Here is a 25,563-nt window from a genome sequence, read left to right on the forward strand (position 1 = left end):
GCATGAAATAGCCAATTTTACCATACATTCTTCCTGAAAGAATGACACCCATAGAAAACAGTGGATTCTCTGTACTGGGTCCTATTCTGAGTCAATACAAATGAAGAAAGAAGCCCTTTGTGAATCATATGAGGTTCGGCTTGCTAAGTCTTTCCCCTTCCTTGGACTTAGGGGCAATGCTGACCCATAAACCTATGAAACTCAATGTGGTGTGGCCTAGGTCTATGCCGTGGGAGGCCAAGCATTCTTTAGGGCTTGAGATGGTGGTGTGCTGGTAAATGTTTCACAACTGTCTTGGGGGTTAGGAGGAGTCAGATTTGCATGGCTTTGTTGCTTTCCATGGTATAAATACCACCACTATAGATGATCTTAAACTACAAATATACTATCAAGTATACAGAAACAATTCAAATAAGCTTGAATTGGAGAAACTGGTTTTCTCTATACCTAAGGACATTAAAAAAGTGCTTGTTTCTTGAAGGGTCAATTCATGCTTAGGAACTGACTTGGGAAGTCGTGTGTTGTAGTATACCTGTGTATAGTATTTCTGCCATACAGACATAATAGGCATATATTACCTCATGGGCACAGATAATGGTAAAATGTAGTAAAATAAGTAGAAAGTGATGAGCTTTGAATCTATATTGCCTTTGTTTTTAGCTATCATTTATCTAATCTTATTTAATTTTTTAGTAATAGCTATGTTTCTCAACTGACTCTCAAAAGTCCTGAAACTTTAACCATCAGTTCTGATGAACTGGTTCAAAGCTGTTCCAGCTCATCAGTAGCTTTAGATACTCCAGCCCCTGTGAGCAGGCTGCCTGGTCACACCCCAGGCACTGCAAAGTTGTTCTGGACTTTGCACCCCTGCTGCTGGGGTAGATTACCCACTGAGTCTGAACGAAGGGCTGAAAGCTGCTTTCTGCTCCCAGTCCTGGACACTTTTGGATCTAAGGGGAGCATGAACGTGGTAGAGTAGGCAGAGAGTGGACAACCTCTGCAATTTCAGAATTCCGACCTGACTGGAAGGCACCTAGCCCTCAGCACCAAGTGGGGGACCTTCTGCAAACATGGAGAGTACCATCTACCTCCACTAGTCAATGAATCTCGAGAACCCAGGTGGGAACCTCCTGGTCTTTCAGGGGTCGAATGCTGAGCTCTCAGACTTCTGCTCCAGATACGGGCCGCTCTGATACCATGCCAGCTGTGCCCATCCTATCAGGGCACAAGCACTGAAAAGCAGTTGGAAATCTAGTCCCACACAGGGAGCTGTGCCAAAAGCCAGCAGCCTCACATTCACACTCCCCCTGCACTCACTCCTGTTCTCCACCTTCTCCATCTTCTGCGCCTCCACAACAGGCATGGATGGGCCTTTCATCCCGAGTGCCCCAGGAAAGCTTGGCCTTGCTTTTGTTTTTTTTAATTATTTATTTATTTATTTATTTTTTAGACAGAGTCTCGCTCTGCCCCCAGGCTGGAGTGCAGTGGCGCGATCTCGGCTCACTGCAAGCTCCTCCTCCCGGGTTCCCGCCATTCTCCTGCCTCAGCCTCCCGAGTAGCTGGGACTACAGGCGCCCGCCACCTCGCCCGGCTAATTTTTTTGTATTTTTTTTAGTGTTTTTTTTAATTATTTATTTATTTATTTATTTTTTAGACAGAGTCTCGCTCTGCCCCCAGGCTGGAGTGCAGTGGCGCGATCTCGGCTCACTGCAAGCTCCGCCTCCCGGGTTCACGCCATTCTCCTGCCTCAGCCTCCCAAGTAGCTGGGACTACAGGCGCCCGCCACCTCGCCCGGCTAGCTTTTTTTTTGAATTTTTTTTAGTAGAGACGGGGTTTCACCGTGTTAGCCAGGATGGTCTCGATCTCCTGACCTCGTGATCCATCCGCCTCGGCCTCCCAAAGTGCTGGAATTACAGGCATGAGCCACCGCACCCGGCCGGCCTTGCTTTTGTATACTGCTGGAATTAAGAGGTTGTCGACCAGAGTAGAAAAGGAAACAAACAAAAACAAAAAACAAAAAACAAAAGGGAAATAAAGGAAATGAGTGGGCACTGCCCTGAGGAGGTAAGGAGAGAACTGCTGGGGAAAAGTGGCAATGGGGCTCTCAGAGGAGGGTAGAGGGTCACTGACCACTACCCTCTTTCTGCTCTGCCCCCTGCAGGCCCCAGAGCCCCAAACATCCTTTGCAACTTCTAGACACTTGCAACAACATGCACCAGTTTTAAAACTGAAACCCGAAAATGCCCCCGCTACTGGCTGTCAGTACCTGTTTTCTGGATGGCTTATCTGCTGAGGGTAGAGAGGAGGGAAGCTGCTTTAGGATGTCTGTAAAGATAGTTTACTCACCCACAAATCTTCAAAATCAGAAAGGAAACACCCTGGGAGGCACAGGCCAGGGGAGTGGCAGCAGCTGCAGGCTTTGCTGACTTGGCTCTGAAGAGAAAACCCCAACGCTATTCGCTGGGGAACAGACTCCCTAGCTCTTGTCTCTGGTTTCACGCCATGAAAAGAAAACCTCCGAAGAAAGCGGGACTTTAGGCCAGGCGCAGTGGCTCACACCTGTAATCCCAGCACTTTGGGAAGCCAAGGTGGGTAGATCACTTGAGTTGGATCAGGAGTTGGAGACCAGCCTGGCCAACATGGTGAAACCCCGTCTGTACTAAAAATACAAAAAAATTAGCCGGATATAGTGGCGTGCACCTGTAATCCCAGCTACTTGGAAGGCTGAGGCAGGAGAATTGCTTGAACCTGGGAGGCGGAAGTTGCATTGAGCCCAGATCACACCACTGCACTTCAGCCTAGGTAACAGAGCAAGACTGTCCACCACCACCCCCGCCCAAAACAAAAGAAAAAGAAAAAGAAAAATGCTCTAGAAAGATGGGGCTATCTCTGCTCCTGATTCTTTTCCTTGAATAATATCTTAGTGCAATATCCTGCTGAGATCATTTAAGGGAACAGTTTATGTGTGGTTTCATTTTTCTCATTTTCCAAGAACTAGTTAATAGTCTCTCCAACAAAAACCAGGTAATCAAGGAGCTTTCTCCTCTCATTAAAGGTAACTCCAATGACCAAATAGTTCCTGCACTGCCTGCTGAAGGCTATTATTTATTTTAAACGTGGAAAAATAACACTTTGTATTTATGTGGTCGGGGAGGGTTGGGGAGAGTTCATATGTAACGGGGTCAGTGTGAGGGTGTTTTCTCTCATTCTGTTTTCCTTGCCCTCATTTAAGTCCTCCAAAGGCGTAATTATTGCACACAGCAGTGTCTCATACCTATCACATGGGAGGTGCTCAATAAGCATCTACTGGATAATCATATGAAATGACAAGAGATCAGTGAAGACTCGGTTCAGCTCTTTCCCTGCCCAACCATGCTAGCCTTAAGTAAGAGCTGAAACAGACCCATAAACTGTATTCTTGTAACTCAAAATCCTGGGATTACAAAACTGCGTCTAGGTATTGTTTAGGGAAAACTGAAGGGAGCCTTGGCAATGGCTCTGTGACTGGTTGGTGAGAGACAGGTGACAAGAGGAATGATCAACATTTAAAGCAAAAGAACATCACACAGAGAACTGTTATGCCATACCTGAAACAATGAAGGGACACGCAATACATCCTGGATATATTAACAGTTTTTTTTTTTTGTCTACATTACAGATTACAAGAGAAGCTTTGCTTAAAACACATACTTTGCTGAGCAGAAACAAAAACTGTAAGAAACGTATAGTCCACTTCGGAGTTTCCCACTGTGCAGATTTCTTTCTGCTGTTGCAATATGACTGGTGTTTTTAGGGTTAGTAACTGGACAAAGTTTGGCACGATGTGAGGATTAAAGAAAACCTAATATATAGCCAATATGCCCCCTTAACACCAATATGCCAGTTATCTTTCTATGGTACCAGGTGAAGGCCAAATTCAGACATTCCTGGTTCCAGAGCCTTTAGTGCTTGAACAGATAAGGTGTATTATTGAAGAAACAGGTAAAGGCCACTTTGACATCAAACAGAAAAAAAGTTAGAGAATATCGTATTCTATCTCTTTTGATTGGCAGAGGGAATCAGAAAGTATTCCCCTGGACTGCTCTGGAAATGATCCCGGCATTTAGAAAGTCTCTGCTGTGTCCTAATCTCTTTGTTGGAACCTTATCAATAGTATCTTGAACTCTCCCTTCTGTCACTACATTTCTTTTCCCACCTCCCCTTTGATCTCTTAAGGTATCTTGAAAGACAGCTAAGCAGTTTTTGGTGAAAACCTGAACTCTGATTTGGTGAGATTTGTCTATTTGCCAATATAGGTAAAATCACTGAAAAACTGTTTCTGAAAGCCTACGTATAATACTTAAGGCCATGTTTCAAGAAAATAATGGAATAAACAGTCAGGAGAGCTGTCGGGTAATATTGCAATTATAGTCTTCTAACCTAAGTGTGTTTATCTGGCAGGGAGGGGCCCTTTCCTGGCTGGGCAATGGTAACTGTCAAACCTGCAGTGAATAGAGATACTACTCAGGATGCTGAGATGCTGGCAGGGCAGACAGCATGGGGACTGTGCTTTCTGGCCTATTCCACACGGGCTTCCCAAACAACTTCCTACACTCTTTTTATGCTTGTCTATTTCCTAATTTTTTAGTTTATAAACTAAACCTATTTAGTGCTTGTAAAAATGAGTTGAGGCCGCCAGTGGCTCACGACTGAAATCCCAGCACTTTGGGAGGCTGAGGCCGATCACTTGAGGTCAGGAGTTCGAGACCAGCCTGACCAACATGGTGAAACCCCGTCTCTACTAAAACATACAAAAATTAGCTGGGCGTGGTGGTGCATGCATGTGGTCCCAGCGACTTGGGAGGCTGAGGTGGGAGAATCGCTTGAACCTGGGAGGCAGAGGTTGCAGTGAACCGAGGTCCTACCACTGCACTCCAGCCTGGGCAACAGAGCGAAACTCCATCAAAAAAAAAAAAAAAAAAAAATGAGTTTAGTATAAGAAGGCAGATAAAATGAAGTTATTTTCATTACTGTCTTCTAGAATGCTGGAGAGTGGAGAGCAGACTAGTCCCAATCCTTTACTTTGTGCATGGGGAAAGTGAGAACCAGAGATATTCAAGGACTTACAGTCTCCCCAGCAAGTTCTGGGTCCCTGTACTGCTCAGTGGTGAAGGTCAGGCTAGGACCCACCTAGCGCGTCTCCCAGGTTTGTACTCTGGTGTGAGATGATTCAGGCAGCAGGGCTGAATGTGAGTTGGGTGCCTTAAGACCCAATACCTGGGATAGAATGTGGTACATACAGAATGGACAGTTTGAAGCAGTTGTTTGATTTTCCCTACTTGAGAAGATTCTGTGATAATAATGGGACTTGGGAGCATTCTGGATTGATTCCAAAGAGCAATAGGGAAATTTTAGTTAGAAAAGGTGGTAAAAATATAGGAGCAAGTGGACTATTTCCTCGGCTTTCATTTTTGTGCAAATTTTCATTTTCCTTCTACTGTAGATGAAATGAGATGTCAGTTGCAGGTTTGGGTGCCAGCAGCCTGCTACATTAATACAGCTGAGACTTTCTGTTTAATATCCTGGCTGTTTCTTAATCTCCAGCTAAATCCAGAGCAACCTAGACAGGCCACACCACATACTTTGGAAATGATTTGAGCTCTCTTAGAAAATCAAGGTGATGAACAATCTCAAGGAGGCAGGGAAGAGTGCATAAAAGGTGGGAGAGGTGGTGACCAAGAAGGTTTGTGACCACAGACTGTCCAGGAGATTAGAAAATATCCCTCTTAGGCCACCAAGGATGCTTGGATTAGGTAACAAGTAGACCAAGAACAGTCCTTCTGCAGGGGACACGGATGGGAGGTCTCATTTTGCTGGTTTATCCTATGCTGACTCAACCCAGTGTTCAAATAAAATTCTGAAAAACTGTGCTCTGCAGCTTGGAAGATGTTTTATGCATTTAGACCCCAGAGCAGACATTAGAGACATTTTAAAAAGTAAAGGTAGTCTAGTAAGCAAAGTGAACTATCACAGAGGACTAGAGACAGTGATGTCCATACGCATTTCTATTTTTCTTTTGATGGGTTGATGGAGATGCACTCCTGGCTTTTGCAGTTATTTCTGCACATGCTGCATTCAACTAAAAGATCTACTCAGGTCCCCAAATCTCTTTTTTAAGAAGACAAATCAGGGATGGATAGGTGGGAAAATGAGTACATGTGGAAGAAGAAAAACATACAGGGTACTTTCTTGGGTTGTTTGACTGCTGTCTTTGTTCTCCAATAAAATGATGGGAGGCAGAGGTGAGAGAAAGTTGTTTCTTTCCCTGCGCTGTTGGTATCTTTCGAATGCATCTTGTTCAGCCTTCAGTGATTTTTCTTCTTCCTGCCACCTTTGCAGTTTTTGGTTCAGGTTTTCCTGATGTTCTAGCCCTGATCACAGATCCCCAGGGAACCACCCTCTTCCCACTGCCCCCAATACCAGTCTGCCCCCCTCTGCAGACCTGAATTACTTCAAGGGGAAGTCGATTAATGGCTTATGTTAATGAAAGAAGCTTTTCACTTAGTCTGAGCTCTATGAGGGATCATTAGGAAGGGGAGGGGGAGGCAGGGGGGCCTCAGGGGAGTTAGGACATCTCTGAATATAATGATTAGTAGAAACAAAAGCTTTCCCTTCCTGGGGGCCCCAAGCTATGGCTTGCCTGAAAATGCCTATAATAAGTAACAAGAATAAACCTCTAACGAGGCAGTTAAAAAAGGAATATTGTTTAAATATGGGATTTATTCCTGGCTTCTGGTCATTGGCTGCAAGTCTACAAGGAAGGTTCAGATTTCAAAGAAGACGTGTAAAAAGGACGAGCCTGGGGGAAGGGGAGCCCGAGAGGCGATAAGGTCATGTAGCTGACAGCGGGCCCGTGGGAATGTCCTGGCTGACCTCTTTCTTCCAAGCCCAGGCAGATTCCAGAGGTAAAATGAGCAGCCAAACAACCACAGGAAGATGGTCTGTCTGTGAGAAGGCCCCTCAGGAGTGCAGGCAGGCTGTGATTTTACAGCGAGCTAGGAGCGCATTGGGCAGTGGGCCAGCCCTGGGGAAGCTAGAGGGACTAACCCTCTTTGGGGATGTCAGCTGGGAAGCTGAATGTCAACTGCGGGGCAGGTGAGGTGGGGGTCCTGGCGGGCCAGTCCCACAGAAAAGAGGTACCAGAAAGAGGCACCATTTTGTATTTCTAAATAGCTCTAGGTGTGAATTTCTTCCTAATTTGCAATTTACAATTTAGGTATCCACTGGCAATCTCTAGACTAGAGACAGTGTGGGTAAGTGGCAGAATCAGGTAGGCAGACAGTTTTTAAGACGCAGCTTTCTTTCCTTGAAGCTGCTGTCTGGCAAGACCAAGGGCAGCTGAAGGAGTGGGAGTGGTAAATGGAGGCAGAAGCTCTCTCTCCGATCTCTGATTTTCAAACATTCTGAACCATGTGCCACAATCACAGACACTGTTACAGTCCTTTTTCCTCACACTCTCCAGAGGTTTAATTGGGCTTTCTGACAAAAATCTTGCTTATGCAGCTCACTCAGATTTTTGCTGCTAATTGCAGAGCTTTTATTTTTCTTGTCAGCAGAGTCACCTTAATTGTCTTGCCCCAAAGAGCCCCACCCAGCCCTGTTTGGTACCACATGGTTTTCTTTGAAAGGCTCTGCTATAACAGCGAGAATTACTGGGTGTCCTTTTCTAAGTAAACAGGAAATATCACTGTGTTAGAAAAAAAAAAAAAAAGAATCCCTCTTCTCAGCACAAATGCAATAATGTGCCGACTTATATTTCCTGTTAATGTTAAATTAGGAGCAGGATCTATTTCTTACACCAGCCCAGTCTTCTTAGCTTCTAAACTTTCAATAAGCACAACCCCAGGGAAGCCTGGCTGCCTAGGGCATTTTAGAAATGCTTCCACTGATTTGCGGGAGGCAGTAGCATCACAGTTTGGAAAGATAACAATGCATTAAAACAAACAAACAAACAAACAAACCTGTGCAAAATCACAAAGGGGCAAGATGATATGCTTCTAAATTTTAAGTCACAGCAAGTGTTTATGTTCTGATACTTGATCACCTTTCTATGTAGGAAAACTCTGAAGCCTTGAGTCAGGAAGGAGAATTGACCCAGGGCAGGAGGAAGAAACGCAGGAAGGATGGCTTTTTTCCCATTACATCAGAACCTGGGTTCGTGTGTCAGGCAGGCGCAGCCCAATGAGTCCTCCACACACGAGCACAGTAGAAGCCAGCAGGATGGGGATTGATTTGGTGATGCTGACCAGAGAGCCGAATATTAAGTTTCCCAAGACGGCTGCTGCTTTGCATAGCGCATTTAAGAAGCCAAAGCCTGTTGCCCTGCAAAGGAAAGAGACATGAACAAGGTTGAGAAAATGCCTTCCATGATTCCAACTTTAGACCAAAAGATCCTAGATTTTCAGTGATCTTCACTCAGATTGTGTTGTATATTGGGAGCAAATCAATGCTTGTTAGCAAATCTGGGAGTAGAGAATCCTAGCTGTTGGTATTGTTCCTCCAGCCCTCTGTTGACTTTCTTACCATAGCTCCCATTGACTCTTACTCTGCCTATAAGTCCCAATGTATTGTGAACAGAAAGAGAGAAAAAATTGTACGGAGTATGAAACATCTCTAGTGGTTTAATGTTGTTGGAAGGAGGGGTCTTTTTCATTTTTTTAGAGATTAGGTCTTGCTCTGTTGCCCAGGCTGGAGTGCAGTGGTGTAGTAATTGTTCACTGCAGCCTCAAATTCTTGGGCTCAAGCAATCTTCCCACCTCAGCCTCCTGAGTAGCTAGGACTACAGATGTGTGCCACCATACACAGCTAATTTTTATTTTTATTTTTGTAGAGATAGGGTCTTGCTATGTTGCCCAGGTGAGTATAGTGGTACAATGATAGCTCACTGCAGCCTCCACCTCGCAGGCTCAAGTGATCCTCCCACCTCAGCCTCCATGAGTGGCTACCTGGGACTACAAGTATATACTGCCATGCTCAGCTAATTTTTATTTTTATTTTTGTAGAGATGGGGAATCCCCCTATATTGGGTTTGTCTTGAACTGGTTGGTTGGTCTTGAACTCTTGGGCTTAAGCAATCCTCTTGTCTTGGCCTCCCAAAGTGCTGGGATTACAGGTATGAGCCACTGTACCCTTCAGGAAGGGTCTCTTAAATCAAACTTTAATTCTACTCTATCCAAACTCTTCTCTCAGGAACAAAACAGGCATAAAGCAGAGTTCCTTAGAGAGAGGCAGGTCACCTCTGCTCAGTGTGGAAAAAGCTGGGCTACCTTCTCTTATCTCAGGCAAAGGGTGGAGAGGGTGATATAGAAAAATTGAGCAGTTTCTCATCTCTTTACAAGAGTGACTTGTTATTTTGTTTTGTAAATTCCCATGATTTCAGAAACATCTATGTTTAAATGGAAATTTAAATTTCATTCCAAAATTAAAATGTATGACAGGCTGAGCATGGTGTCTTATACCTGTAATCCCAGAACTTTGGGAGGCTGAGGCTGGAGGATTTCTTGAACCCAGAGAGTTTGAGGCCAGCCTGGGCAACATAGCAAGACCCTGCCTCTATTAAATAAATAAAGAGGAAAAAACTGTTTTAAGTGCAACAATATATTTAGATTTTTTTACTCCCTATTTTCTTTAATTAATTTATTTTCATGCTAAGTGTTTTATTTTTTATTTATTTATTTTCTATTTTACTTTCAGTTCTGAGATACATGTGCAGAATGTGCAGGTTTGTTACATAGATATACGTGTGCCATAGTAGTTTGCTGCACCTATTGACCCATCCTCTAAGTTCCCTCCCCTCGCCCCCCACCCCCCAAACAGGCCCTGGTGTGTGTTGTTCCCCTCTCTGTGTCCACGTGTCCTCATTATTCAACTCCCATTTATGAGCAAGAACAATCGGTGTTTGGTTTTGTGTTTCTGTGTTAGTTTGCTGGGGATAACGGCTTCCAGCCTCATCCATGTCCCTGTGAAGGACATTATCTCATTCCTTTTTTATGGCTGCATAGTATTCCATGGTGTATATGTACCACACTTTCTTTATCCAGTCTATCATTGATAGGCATTTGGGTTGGTTCCAAGTCTTTGCTATTGTAAATAGTGCAGCAATGAACATACATGTGCATATGTCTTTATAGTAGAATGATTTATATTCCTTTGGGTACATACCCAGTAATGGGATTGCTGGGTCAAATGGTATTTCTGGTTCTAGATCTTTGAGGAATCGCCATACTATCTTCCACAATGGTTGAACTAATTTGCATTCAAACCATCAGTGTAAAACTGTTCCTATTTCTCCACAGCCTCACGAGCATCTGTTGTTTCTTGACTTTTTAATAATAGCCATTCTGACTGGCGTGGGATAGTATCTCATTGTGGTTTTGATTTGCATTTCTCTATGATCAGTGATGTTGAACTTTTTTTCATATGTTTGTTGGCCATGTAAATGTCTTCTTTTGAGAATTATCTGTTCATATCCTTTGCCCACTTTTTGATGAAGTTGTTTGTTTTTTTTTTTCTGGTAAATTTGTTTACATTCCTTATAAATTCTGGATATTAGACCTTTGTCAGACGGGTAGATTGCAAAAATTTTCTCCCATTCCATAGGTTGCCTATTCACTCTGATAGTTTCTTTTGCTGTGCAGAAGCTCTTTAGTTTAATTACATCCCATTTGTGAATTTTGGCTTTTGTTGCAATTGCTTTTTGTGTTTTCATCATGAAGTCCTTGCCCATGCCTATGTCCTGAATGGTATTGCCTAGGTTTTCTTCTAGGGTTTTTATGGTTTTAGGTTTTACATTTAAGTCTTTAATCCATCTTGAGTTAATTTTTGTATAAAGTGTAAGGAAGGGATCCAGTTTCAGTTTTCTAAATATGGCTAGCCAGTTTTCACAGCACCATCTATTGAATAGGAGATCTTTTCCCCATCGCTTCTTTTTGTGAGGTTTGTTGAAGATCAGAGGGTTGTAGATGTGTGGTGTTATTTCTGAGGTCTCTGTTCTGTTCCATTGGTCTATATGTCTGTTTTGGTACCAGTACCATGCTGTTTTGGTTACTGTAGCCTTGTAGTATAGTTTGAAGTCAGGTAACATGATGCCTCCAGCTTTGTTCTTTTTGCTTAGGATTGTCTTGGCTATATGGGGTCTTCTTTGATGCCATATGAAATTTAAAGTAGCTTTTTCTAATTCCGTGAAGAATGTCAGTGGTAGTTGATGGGAATAGTATTGAATCTATAAATTACTTTGGGCAGTATGGCCATTTCTACAATATTGATTCTTCCTATCCATGAATATGGAATGTTTTGCCATTTGTTTATATCCTCTCTTATTTCCTTAGGCAGTGGTTTGTAGTTCTCCTTGAAGAGTTCCTTCAAAGCCCTTGTAAGTTGTATTTCCAGGTATTTTATTCTCTTTGTAGCAATTGTGAATGGGAGTTCACTCATGATTTGGCTCTCACTTGTCTATTGTTGGTGTAAAGGAATGTTTCTGATTTTTGCATGTTGATTTTGTATCCTGAGACTTTGCTAAAGTTGCTTACCAGCTTCCTATTTTCTTTTATTAATTAACGTGCTAGGTCTTAAATAAGAAGAGCCCACAGAATTTTCTCAGAAAATTAGGAAGGATGAGGTTATATCCATTGTCTTTCAGATACTATGGAGGTGAAATACTGTGCTATCTTGCCAAGTATTTTTGGTAGCAGGCAGAAACCGAATACTGAGCGGGGGAGCACACCAATGAGCTGATGTAACATTTGGGAAATGAAGTCCAAGAAAATATGACAGAAGAGAATCAACTGTGGGCCTAGGAAGATCTTGTTCACTCTCTTTAAGATATGCAGGTATATAAGTAAGACACATCCCACTTAAGACATTTTTTAAAAAAGAAAAATTTTGTTATCTTTAGTACACATGAACAAGTGATCTTCTAGGCAGAAAAATTATTATTATTTTTGAGATAGGGTCTCACCCATGTCACCCAGGCTGGAGTGCAGTGGTGGAATCTTGGCTCACTGCAGCCTCAATCTACTGGGCTCAAGGGATCCTTCCACCTGAGCCTCCTGCATAGTTTGGACTAGAGACGTGCACAACCATGCCCAGCTAATTATTGTATTTTTTTTGTAGAGATGGGGTTTCATCATGTTGCCCAGGATGGTCTCAAACTCCTGGACTCAAGTGATCCTCCTGCCTTGGCCTCCCAAAGTGCTGGGATTACAGGTGTGAGCCACCATTTCCAGCTGAAACTTAATTTTGTTCATGAGCCTGCATATACCACTGACATCATGAGGGAGTATGAATTTCCTTCTGACTTTATGCTAGTTTACTGTTTTTTGGCTGTCACTGAGTTAAAGGCACATTGAATACAGGACAATTTTTGGATACCTTTTTTTTTTATCCTAAGAGGGAAAAGCATCTTATAAGCTGCAAAATGCAGCACTTAGTACACATCTTTCTTGGATTGATTTATAAATTTGTAAGTGTGGGTTTTTCTTTGACAAGTCATAACTACTCATCACTACTTGTACTGTACCTAATGATAGTTTCCACAATGTGTGTACTCTTCATAACCGAGATATTTATTGTGGTTATTATCCAACCATCCTCCTTTCTGCATCATGGGAAAGGAATAAACGCTCCTCCCTGAGCTGCACAAATCCAGTCTGTGAGTTAGTGCACAGCCAGTGATTTTGTGGGTTAGATCACACCTAATAAAGGGCAGCAGGCACTGATTTTCTTTTTGGCTAAGACACCTAGAAAGTAGAGTATGCAAGCTCCTGAAGTGAGGCAAAGTTGCCAACTGTTTGGAATGTGGGAAGAGTGTGATGGAATCTCTGACTGAAAGAAATAAACTTCTTGAGAAGAGGGTAAGCTAATTTCGTATTCTTCCTCTTCTTTTTTAAAGCAAGAGACGAGTAATGGCAACAACCACTAAAAACATAAGGAAATTTAATATACTGATAACTACTTTCAAATGAAATTACTTGAGCCTGTTGGGTACCAAAGAAGACTTAAGTATACTAGAATGACCCCATCACCACCTCACCCACCTCCATGACTGTCTTTTTGCTATTTTTTAGAAAAAAAAAAAAGATGCTTTTGAACAGCTTTAGGTTTACAAGAAAAAAAGTGAACAAAAAGTAGAGTTCTCTTATACCCTCAGTTTCCCCTATTAACTTCTTGCTTTGGTATGGTACATTTGTTACAACTGCTGAGCCAATATTGATACGTTGTTATTAGCCACAGTTCAATTTACATTAGGGCTCACTCTTGGTGTTGTACATTCTGTGGGTTTTGACACATGTATAATGCATGTATCCATTATTACAGTATCATGTAGAATAGCTTTACTGCCCCAGAAGTCCTATGCTCCATCTATTCATTCCTCTCTCCCCCAACCCTGAACAATCACTGACCTTTTTGCTGTTTCCACAGTTTTGCCTTTTCCAGAATGTCATAGAGTTGAAACCTCACAGTAGGTAGCTTTTTAAAGACTGACTTCTTTCACTCAAAAAAAAAAAAGAAGACAAGGCTCTTGCTATGTTGCCCAGGCTAGTGTTGAACTCCTGGGCTTAAGCAATCCTCCCACCTCAGCCTCCCAAAGTGCTGGGATTACAGGTATGAGCCACCGCGCCTGGCTTTTCACTTCATTAAACTAATATTTTAGTTTCTAGATTCTAGTGTCATAAACGACCAGATACATTTTGTAGCAGTAAGATAAGCTGTATTCTTCTGGGGAAAATGGCCTGTGTGTATGTTGCTGATAAGAAAAAGGAAACCATTTTTCTGTCATGAAGAAGTCTCTCAATGCTTCAATGCTGAAACTGCAGAATGACCCAGATAGGATTTACATCTAGGTTAAAATAACCATATTGTCCCAAGTGACGAACTTCTGGTATAACTCAGAATAGGGTATAAAATGTGGGCAGCTATCTCCTTATATCACTGAAACTGTACTCGAGGAAAGGATGACTTCCTGAGATTCCTGGGCAGACTAAAGGCAGAAGTGTTAGGAGCATCTGGTATTTGAGGGTTTTGAAAAGGACGATCAACTCCTTACTTTTTAAGAATCTCCGTTTTCATTACCAAGCAAAGGCAGTTCTTCAGATGAAAATCTGGTGTGGATGCAAAGCACACAGCCTCCGTAAATTAGTGTCGGCATTCAAGGAAACGTGACTACCCTTTCCTTGGAAAAGTAAATTCTTCTTTCAAATATTTGCAGCTGAAGGGTGTAATTTTTCTTTTTTTTCTTTCTTTCTTTTTTTTTTTCTGAGACGGAGTCTCACTCTGTCGCCCAGGCTGGAGTGCCAGTGGCGCAATCATGGCTCACTGCAGCCTCGACTTCCTGGGCTTAGGTGATTTTCCCACCTCAGCCTCTTGGTAGCTGGGACTAAAAGCTTGCACTGCCACACCCGGGCAATTTTTTGTAGAGATGAGAGTTTCACCATGTTGCCCAGGCTGTTCTCGAACTCCTGAGCCCAAGTAATCTGCCTGCTTCAGCCTCCCAAAGGGCTGGTATTACAGGCGTGAGCCACCACACCCAGCTGGGCATGATTTTTCAATGCAACAGAAACACAGCTATTTTAGAAAACAATTCACAAAGTGACTCTCCTGTGGGGTTATCTGTTTATAAAATAAACAGGCTTTTAGTTCATTTACTTTCTGTTCTTACTTAAAGGAAACGGTATTGCTTCTGCAGACACCCAAAGTAAGAGTCACCTTGTGCTCATAAAGTCCTTTGAGGGTGGGGAGCTCAGAGCTTGCAGAACCCAGACTTGCTGACTTCTCAGCTGTAGAATGAGCTAATGCACTATTTTTTAGATCAAATATGTTTTCATGCCTTCTCTTAAACAACAAGCACTGAAGGGAAAGAATGAAATGATCTAGTGTCATTCTATTGCTCCATCCTTTGCTCCTCATCTCTTCAGCCAGAAGCTTTTGCTCTCAATTTGTACTCAATCTACTTATTTAAAATTTTAAAATATAAATTATTTCCCCTAAAAGTACCCTGTGACTGCAGCTGCCTTGTTGCTCATTCCATTAAGGTGGCTCTCCTCCCTGCATCATAAACTTCCTTGGTCTGAGACACATGTGCTGGTATATAGAACTGGTTTGCAGCAGCACTTAGACTCAGCTGATGGGGATGTAGCCACCTCTACAGCTGGACAGTGGCTTCTTCTCTGGGGCCTTCATGATTTATTGTGTTCTGGTTTATTTATATTGTTTCATGCTGTTTTTTTCTTTCTTTCTTTTTGAGATGGAGTCTCACTCTATTGCCCAGGCTGGCATGCAGTGGCATGATCTTGGCTCACTGCCTCCCAGGTTCAAATGATTCTCCTGCCTCAGCCTCCCAAGTAGCTGGGATTATGGGTGCGCATCACCATGCGTGACTAATTTTTGTGTTTTTAGTAGAGACAGGGTTTCACCATGTTGGCCAGGCTGGTCTCGAACTCCTGACCTCATGATCTGACCTCCTCGGCCTCCTAAAGTGCTGGGATTACAAGTGTGAGCCACCGTGTCTGACCCATTTTATGTTTTAATTGGTGGTGGGGAAAAGAAAACTACTGGCTCCATTCTGGATAAAATGAGGATAATTTTTGTTATCACATCCAGCATCTTTGTGGATTTTTCTGTCTTTAGTGCAGGGTCAGATGTATTTTTTTTTTTTTTTTTAGGCTCCTAGGAAGAAGAAAAGGGCATTGAAAAATGGTGGCACTTAGGGCAGTGCCTGGCATGTGGTCAGCACCATGTGACTATTAGCCACTGTTTAAACACTGGCTGAATATCTACCCCACCAACTGGGTGCTCTCTCTCTCCCAGTACTCTCACATCTCCCTAACTTCCCTCATGGTACCCACTCAAGTTTGCCTTAGACACACCCCTAAAGGCTTCTTGAGGGCTAAATGGCTTACATCCCTCCAGCCCCTACTTAAATTTCCTACTCCCAAGCAGTTGTTTTCAACCTGGGATTAGGATAGCAATCTGATTGAACCAAAGTGCATGGACACGTATAACCATGCCCTCGCCTAATGGTGCTTAAGCCTGGGTGCATAAGAATCACCTGGAGGAGCTTTCAAACCATAACGACGTGTTCATAACTGATGCCTAGGGCCACATGCACAGAGATTCTGAATTTATTGCTCTACTGAGGCCCAAGCATTAGTATTTTTTAGAAGCTCCATGTGACATGAATGTGTATCCAGGGTTGAGAATCCTGCTGTCTTCCCAGGGATGTCTGCATTCTTTGAATTGATGTGGGTTTCATATACAAAGGAAATTATAAAAGCAAAACATCTACTCCACCTTTCTCACAAATGGTTTTCATTTCTGAATTCCCTTTAGTGTACTTCCAATCATATAAATCACAGGAAATCAGAGGATTTAGACAATTTTGCTTTCTGCTTTTTTTTCCCATTCATATTACTGTTTTCTCATGTTGATGTTTTGTTTAAAATGAAATGATTTATTTAGCATGGAACCATTATTCTTGTAAACATGCCATTGGCTAATGGGAGCTTTCCAAATTTGGGGTAACATAAATGATACTGCAATTAACATCTTCACATATACGACCTGCTTCCTTTGTGTGTGTTCATTAGGGAATATCAAGCAGCATAAAACATCCAAAGGAAAGTGTTTGTGATGTGATGCAGGGGATACTGAGGCCAGCAAAGTAAGTTTTGCACACTGCAGAGGAGAGAGAGAGGGATCCAACCCAAAGGCCTCCCATCCCTTTTTTCTTCTCCCTTCCTACTTAGGCTCTTATTAAACTCCCCTGTTTACTCTGCTTCTCATAGCACAGAGCTTAATTCATTTCACCAGAGGCAGCTTCTCACCTAACCTGAATTGTTTCCTTCTCTTCCAACTCTTACTCAGTTGCCTCAACTTGATTGCCCCCATGCTATCCTTCCCACTCCCCTCCAAGGGCTGGTTTATACCAGTCTTGCACATCTCTTTGTCCAGAATTAGCCTTGTTTAGGTCCAGGTCACCTCTGGGGGAGTGCAGCCAGATAGCCTTTGTAGTCGCTCAGCACCACCTCTTCTCAGGACCGGAACAGATGTCTATGATACTTATTAAATGAAAGGCTGAGCTAACAAATTTCCTGAGATCTTCCAAATATGTTGGAAGTAGACTTTTGTAATAGACATTTTAATGGAAATTAGTTGGGTCATATTTGTTTTTTTGATGCCAGACTATCATATTGTTTTTTTCCAGAGGAAAAAAAATGAATTTCATATTCTTAAGTCAGAAAATACTGAATTCAATTGTTTTCTAATCTTCAAAGAAAGAGAAAAGTCTGTCTTACCCTAGTATGTATTTTGTGTGTGTGTGTGTGTGTGTGTGTGTGTGTGCATTCGTGTGCCTGGTTATGTTCCTTAATGAGGGCAAGACGGCATCCTGCACCCCTTCGAGCAGGGCCTTCCTTACACCCAAGTGGAGAAGGACTCACCTACAAGTTGTGGGCTGAGAGGAATCCTTGGGCCCCAAGTAGCCCTTTATCTCCCTCCCATCTCCACCACCATCAAGGGGCTTTCAACTGCTTATTCCTGTCGAAATCAGATATTCTGGGAAGGTAATAACGGGAGCCTTTATGTCTTGTTTATCTGATTAACCTAGCTAGAAAGTGAGGGCCTGGGCCAGAGTAAATAATGATAGAATGACTGAGCACCCCTTGGAGTTCATCTACGGCCAAGGTCATGAACATGGCTGTGCTCCCAACAGCCAGGTGAGCTGCTTAAAAATAGATTCCCACACCTACTGGGAGGGGAGGTAGACATGTCTGTGCTGGGAGCAGCACCACTGAGTCAGACATCTGGGTTTGAGGCTAAGTGATCCGGGACAAGTTACTTCCCCTCTCTGTGCCGCATTTTTCACACCTGAACATGGGGTAAGAATACCTACTCTTACAGGATTGGGATGAAAATTAAGTAAGTTGAGATCATTTAAAATTTCCAGCATAGTGCCCGACCTACCCTCCACTGCACAGATGAGGAAACCAAGGCTCAGAAGGGTGAAAGAGCTTTTCCAAATTGTCCAGCTATTTTTCTGGCAGTGACTGCACCTGAATTCAGTGACTCCTAGATCAGTGCTTTCCTCCACTCTGTTGATGAAGTAGAGGGAGAGGAGGAGGTAGATCTCTGATAGGCAATGCTTTATGAGGAACGGGGAGCTGACAGCTGAAGGATCAGGAGGTCTCAGGCTGTGATGGAAGAAGTGGAGAGGGACCCGAAGGACAGGAGAGAGAGGACTGAAGATCAGTGCTCTAAATTCACTCCTTACACTGCTCTAAATTCTCACACTGGGGAGTGGGAAGGCTGGACCCATACCGGGAGGAAAACTACTATCTATAGCCAAATTAACTCTCCTTTCCTCTCCTCTCCTCTCCCCTACTCTCCTCTCCACTCCTTTCCTCCCCTCCCCTCCCCTCCTCTCCTCTCCTCTCTTTTTGAGACAGAGTCTCACTGCGTCGCCCAGGCTGGAGTACAGTGGCGCAATCTCTGCTCACTACAAGCTCCGCCTCCCGGGTTTGTGCTATTCTCCGGCCTCAGCCTCCCAAGTAGCCGGGACTACAAGTGCCTGCTACCACGCCTGGCTAATTTTTTTGTATATTTAGTAGAGACAGAGTTTCACCGTGTTAGTAAGGATGTTCTCGATCTCTTGACCTCGTGATCTGCCCACCTCAGCCTCCCAAAGTACTGGGATTATAGGCGTGAGCCACTATGCCTGGCCCAAATTAATTTTCAAATGCATATTTCATTCATTCATTCATTCACCAAGAGTTATGGCAGTAAATAAGGAAGACAATGTCCTGCCCTCAAGGAGCTAACATTCTAGTGAGCTAAACAAGTAAACATGCAACCTAACATCTTCTCATCATAAGATCTGGGTGATAATTTGCTTTAAGTACTTCAGTATAAACAATATGATAGAGAAATTATCTCTAATGCATACCCATATAATTTATTTATTTATTATTCATTTATTTATTTATTTTTTGAGACAGAGTCTCGCTCTGTCGCCCAGGCTGGAGTGTAGTGGTGCGATCTTGGCTCACTGCAAGCTCCGCCTCCTGGGTTCACACCATTCTCTTGCCTCAGCCTCCCAAGTAGCTGGGACTACAGGCGCCCATCACCACACCCGGCTAATTTTTTGTATTTTTAGTAGAGACAGGGTTTCACCGTGTTAGCCAGGATGATCTTGATCTCCTGACCTCATGATCCGCCTGCCTCAGCCTCCCAAAGTGTTGGGATTATAGGTGTGAGCCACCACGCCCGGCTGCATACCCATATAATTTAAAGCACATGAATCAAGAATCAACAGGCCAGAGATGGTTACTTAATGCTTTAAAGATCATTTTATAAATCTGCATGAGAAGGTTTGTTAATAACAATGGAGACGATTTTTTTCACTGGTGATGTGAGTGCTGTTCTGTATAAGCAACGATTGGAAAGAATGTTGTGCCCTTAGCCTAATGAACATACAAGCATCCTCCAAGCCCCGCACCCTCAAGTTGGTGAAATGGTGCTCCTGGTCTAGACTCCAGATTCTAGAGCCCCCTTATCCTGCACCCCTCAATTAAAGGGGGATTCCCTTGTTTGGCTGGCTCACAAGTCTGGTGGCCCTGCTGTCAGCATATCAGCACATGGCCCTTTCATGCGAGGGCTTGCTCAGTACCCAAGGACAGTGAGATGGACTTCCTTGGAACTCAAAAACAGAATTTATGACTGTTTTTGTGCCTGTACATTTGGCAGGATTTGCTTCCATTGTAATATATTGCCTGGTGGCAAGGTTGTGGGAGCAGGAAGCATGTATTCCCCACCCCCTCACTCTCTACTTCTAACTACCAGAGACAAAAAGAATCTGACATTTGCTGGATAGCCAAAGCATAAACATATATAATATGGCATATAAAATATGGCATAAACATATATAATAAGGCATATAAAGAAAAATCAAGCAGAGCAAAGGGCCAGGGATAGAGTGGATTACATAGGTTGGTTAGTTGCGATAGCTGAAAGATTCCCTGTACCAAAACCTTCACAAATAAGTGAGATATTTATCTTTATATTAGATGTAGAATGTATTCAAGAAAGAATGAACAAAACTGCCATTATAGAATACCAGATGATGATAGTGAAGAGAATTCTAGAGCTAGAAAGGCCCTGAGATACTATTTATTTCATTCTCCTCATTTAAATCTCAAATAATCCAGGCCCAGTTATGCTGCTGGTCTCTCCCTGAGGTCACACAGCCAGTCAGTAAGCAATCCAAGATGACACACCTTCAGGACTGAAGAATGGGGAGGAAACAAGAGAACTCTATCAAAACAAGGACAGTCCAAAGGGAGGGGCTTGGGTTGCTTAGTTCTTGGAAAATGTTTTGATTTTAGCTCATCAAGGAAGAGACCAATCCCACTGCACTGGGTGAAGGCAGCAGCTGCCCAGGACTCTCAGGGATTGGCAGGTGTGAACAATCAGATCCTCAAATCCTTTCTGAGGTCATGTCTGAAACTGTGCATGCATAAGTGGGAAAGAAAAAGGAAGAAGGTTGGCAGAGAAAGGCAGGAACATGTGGCCAAAGGACACCATGAGACAGTCTTGCCTGGCTCTGGGAGTCTGTGCAGAGTTGGAGGATGGCCCTGAGAGCTTGGGCTGTATCTCACAAGGTGTGCGCTCCTGGCCCTGAGCTCCATGGAGGAGGGGTAAAAATGCCCTGACGGCCGGGCACGGTGGCTCACGTTTGTAATTCCGGCAATTTGGGAGGCCGAGGCCTGCAGATCACTTGAGGTCAGGAGTACGAGACCAGCCTGGCCACCATGGTGAAACCCTGTCTCTACTAAAAATACAAAAATTAGCTGGGCGTGGTGGCGGGCGCCTGTAATCCCAGCTACTCAGGAGGCTGAAGCATGAGAATCACTTGAATCTGGAAAGTAGAGGTTGCAGTGAGTGGAGATTGTGTCTTTGTACTCCCAGCCTGGGTGACAGAGTGAGACCCTGTCTCAAAAAACAAAAAAAAAACAAAAAAAAAAAACCAAAAAGTGGCCCCTGAGCCATAAGCACACAGGAGATGTGAGCAGGGGACTTGGCCACAGCCACATGGTGGCAGGAGAAAGTCAACACCTGGATGCAGAAAAACATGAAGGCCAAAACCTAGAACCGGAATGAGCTAGAACAAGGCCTACACCGTGTGAGCTACATTTATGACTTTTGAGAGGTTTACAACTTTCACAAACGAGGGAGAGAAAAATAGGGACCATGATGGATGGAAAAAAAAATCCATTTCAACCTGTCATTACATATACTTTCCTTTTGAAGATTTCAAAAGATTAGGTAAAATTGACTTATTTAGTTAGGGTATTGAGGGGAGCTCATCAGCACAGACTAAACCCAAAAAATGAAATGCATCTTCTGTTGGTGTTCTCAGTTCTACCGCAAAGAGGGTTGAAAGTAATTTTGCTGGTAGCACGGACTGGGGATGGAGAAATGAGGGAAAAGGAAGCTTCCCCACACCAGTATGTTAGATGGTTGGGGCTTCCTTTCAGATTTACGGCAAGCTGGAAAATCCGTTCTATGTCTGGCTTATGTCACATTCATATTTCATGTCTGTTAGAAGAATCTCACGCCACATCAGTTGCCTGTGATCTATATTAAATATAATAGGCTCTCTGCTTATTTTTGACATAGGTGAGGGGCTGACGTAGAAATTGTCAAAAGACTATACAATGACTTATATATTCAATAATGGCTCAAACTTCAACGGTCTATCTTTTGCCCTGCTCTTCATTTCTTTCCTCATAATACTTCTCAAGGCCATCTTGTCTTTCCAGCCTCACAATCAGGGACAAATTCCTGACTGCAACATTTGCTTTTCCATCTTCCCACTTCACCTCACTCATCCCTGCAGAAGCACAAGTATTCCTCGCTCCTTCAAGGCCACATCTAAGAATTAAGAGCCTGGGGGGAAGGGTACTGCATCGACCACTGCATCTCAATCATTGTGGCAGATGTACCAGAGCACTGGGAAGCTGGCCTTGGCAAGAATCTCAAGCTATTACTACAGAGTTGGGAAGAAGGTTTAGGATCAAGATAGAGGTGATTGGTCGAGGTGAGTGCATGAGCAGAGAGGTGCCTTCAACTTCCACTGCAGACAGTTCCGACATCTTGCCTCTACCTGAGGCGAGTTCTAGCCACTGGCAAATCAGTCAAATGAATGTTATTGAGAACCAGCTGCAAATGATTACTGCCCTACTGTCCTAAGCACAGAGTTTACAGGGAAGTCTAACTTGCAAAGCCTTCTCTCAATGTCACACACCATTTTTGAAGATCAAGACATCTCTTTATTGCTTTGACCACTTGCTTCCAAGCTAGTTTTTTTTTTGTATTCCACTCTGCCAGCCTGAGTTTCTAGCTCACTGAACTCTTGTCTCCTGGCCTGGTATCCTAACTCTGGTGTCTGTCATTTCTTAGTCCAGATCTGTTACCTCTGGATTTTCTTACCTTGATGGATTTACCCCCAGACTCCAACTCTTGCCTCTCAGACTTGTTATGTCTATGGAGGACTTTGTTTTCTGTTTCCTTGGATTTGAACTATTCCAGGCCTCTCTCTTAAACATATTTTCAGAATCTAACCACTTTCTCACCACCTCCACTGGCACACTTATCTCTTGCTACAATTCTTGCAGTGGCCTTCATAAGTCAGTTCATGTCACTCATCTGCCCCAAACCCTCCATTGGATTTCATTTTACTCAGCAAGAAGACCAAAGCCCTTTTAGTGTCCACTCTGACCCCATGGCTTCTTACCCTCCACCTTGGTCATTCTGCTCCAGCCAGACAAGCTTTGCCTCTCTTCCAACTGTTCTCTCACACTCCTGCCTCAGGACCTTTGCACCTGCTGTTGCCTCTGCTGTGAATGCACTCTCCCCAGATATCTGCCTGGTCTTTGCTCAAATGTCACTTTTACAGTCACATCCCCCTAGACCATCCTATTTCAGTTGTAACTCTCCTTACCCCAGCATTCTCTATGCCCCATGCAGCTTTATTTTTCTCTATCGCACTTAACACCATCTAATATACTACATCTACTTTACTTATCTGTTTATTGACTGTCTTCCCCAAACTATTATAGAATATAAGCTCTATTGGCTGGGAATGGTGGCTCACACCTGTAATCCCAGCACTTTGGGAGGCCGAGGTGGGAGGATCACCTGAGGTCAGGAGTTTGAGACCAGCCTGACCAACATGGAGAAACCCTGTCTCTACTAAAAAAAAATACACAATTAGCTGGGCGTGGTGGCGCATGCCTGTAAGCCCAGCTACTTGGGAGGCTGAGGCGGGAGAATCACTTGAACCAGGGAGGCAGAGGCTGTGGTGAGCTGAGATCTCACCATTGCACTCCAGCCTGGGCAACAAGAGCGAAACTCTGTCATAAAAACAAAATACAAAAAATAAAAAACAAACAAAAAAAGAATATAAGCTCGATCAAGGCAAAACGTTGTCTGTTTTGTTCACTGCTGTCTCCCAATGACTAGAATAGTTCCTGGCAATGATATGCATTCCATAAACATTTTTTTGAATGAATTAGTGAATGACCTCTCTATCCCCAGCTCAGGTATCTTTCTGGCATCCAAGCAAAAACATTTAAATGCTGATCAGACAGCCCCAGGTTGATGTAAAAACTCAACATGTCCAAAATGGAACTTATTACCTTCTTGACCACAGCCCAGACCCACTGTCCCTCCTGTGTCCCAGCCTCAAAATGCCATCATGCTCCTGCAGGTGGTTTTTAAAATTAAAAAACATAAACAAGGGCATCTGCATTCACTCAACTGCACATGCAGAAACTGGAATCATCTTTGACAACCTCTTTTCTTCCCCCTAACTTCTAATCAAGCACCAAGTTTTGTTGAATCTATCCATAAATATCTGTGAACATGTTGTGTGTTGACTTCTCCCCTTTCCAACCTACATTTTTCTAGTCCACAGCACCATCTTAAGTGTCTTAACCAGCCTCCCTGCCTTCTTTCTGGCCATTAGAGGGAGCTCTCTAAAGGCCAAGAATGATCTTGTCCTTTTCTCAAAGTTCAAAATCTCCCCATCCCCACACAATAAGGCAATGTGAAAGAGTCTTCATGACTTGTTCTTTGAGTAACTCTTTTACTTCCAGAGCTTGTTATCTGGTATTCGCTCTAACTGAAATGTTCTTTCCATCTTTTTGACTGGCTATCACCTATCAGTTCTCAATTAAACGTTACTTCTTTCAAGAAACCCTCTCTGGTGCGCTGAGCATCATGCACTTCCCACATAATAACCCTGACCACACTATATTATAACTGAAGTTTACTTTGCTTATGAGAATAAAGACTACAACTGATTTACTCATGGTTGTATCATAGGCGCTCAAAAAAATAGTTGCTGAGTAAATAAATGAATGGTATTAAAATTCACATTGAGATGGAATAGATATACTTTTCTTATTCTTCTTGATAAGTACAACAAAATATCCTGAACATTATATATAAAACAAACAGAACAAGACTGAAAGAGAAAAAAGACGGAACTGCTAGGGAGCTTGGGGATGGGGAGTTCCCTGCGTTTGCTTTCTGCTCCATGGATTTCAGACTTGGAACTGAACGAGTTGGCAACCCAGAAATGCCAATAGGCACAGACAAAGAAAAGCCCCAACCAAAGCCTGCTCTCTCTAGCCCAAGGACCAGGAAAAGGGCAGTCTAGCAAGATAGAAAACTTTTAGATAATAACCTCTCTCCTCAGACCAAACACCAGGAAAAAATTGTAGCTCAACTGCCAGCTACATCAGCAAAGGTCTGGTGGTAGCCTAGACTTCCACCCTCGTGAAACTAACAAGATCTGTGAACACTACCATTGGGGTGGTATCAGAGAAGGGTAAGTAAGGGGCTGGGACTTTCATCCCTGCTGGGTGGTAATGAGCTCCTCCTTCCCTCCCTCCCATGGTATCCATGATCAGGAAGGGAGTGTGAACTCCCAATCCTCCCAGCAGTAATGAGAATGCCCACTCTTGGATGTCACTGGAGTTTAAGTGGAGTACGTGGACTCCTACCTCCACCTGGTAATAATAAGGCAATGCCTCCCCTTCTCTTGCCAGAGAGGAGTCAGAGAAAACCAACTCAAGCAAAAGGCTTAAATAAGATCCAAATTCTCATAACATAATATGAAAATGACTGCTTCCAATCAGAAATCACTTGTCATACAAATAAACAGGAAGATTTCAAACAGAATGAAAAAAGACAATCAATAGATGGCAACACTGATATGAGAGAGATGTTAGAATTATCTGATGAATATTTTAAAGCAGCCATAATAAGGCTTCAATGAGCAACTATGAACACACTTGAAACGCATGAAATCTAGAAAGCATCACGAAAAAAATAGAAAAAATAGAAAGCCCTTGCAAAGAAGAAGAAATAAAGAAGAACTAAATGAAAATTTTAGAACTGAGAAATATGATAACCAAAATAAAAAGCTTAGTGGTTGGGCTCAACAGCAGAATGGAGGAGACAGAG

At 43.1% G+C, this 25,563-nt stretch overlaps 1 protein-coding gene across 2 annotated transcripts in view; it reads right to left on the minus strand.

Moving 5' to 3' along the window:
- The window catches only part of SV2C (synaptic vesicle glycoprotein 2C), a 280,355-nt gene that overhangs the window by 21,167 nt on the left and 233,625 nt on the right, over positions 1-25,563 (minus strand). Inside the window, exon 13 of one of the 2 annotated variants that reach the window (XM_011959230.1) lies at positions 8,135-8,361. The exons of the other annotated variant lie outside the window; for it this stretch is intronic. Coding sequence (XP_011814620.1) covers positions 8,178-8,361 — 184 coding nt within the window. The 3' untranslated portion in view covers positions 8,135-8,177. Of the gene's footprint in view, positions 1-8,134; positions 8,362-25,563 lie in introns of those variants that run through there. 2 annotated transcript variants of the gene reach the window in all.

This window comes from Colobus angolensis, unplaced genomic scaffold (assembly GCF_000951035.1).
Source record: "Colobus angolensis palliatus isolate OR3802 unplaced genomic scaffold, Cang.pa_1.0 Scaffold49, whole genome shotgun sequence".
NCBI classification, from domain to species: Eukaryota; Metazoa; Chordata; class Mammalia; order Primates; family Cercopithecidae; genus Colobus; species Colobus angolensis.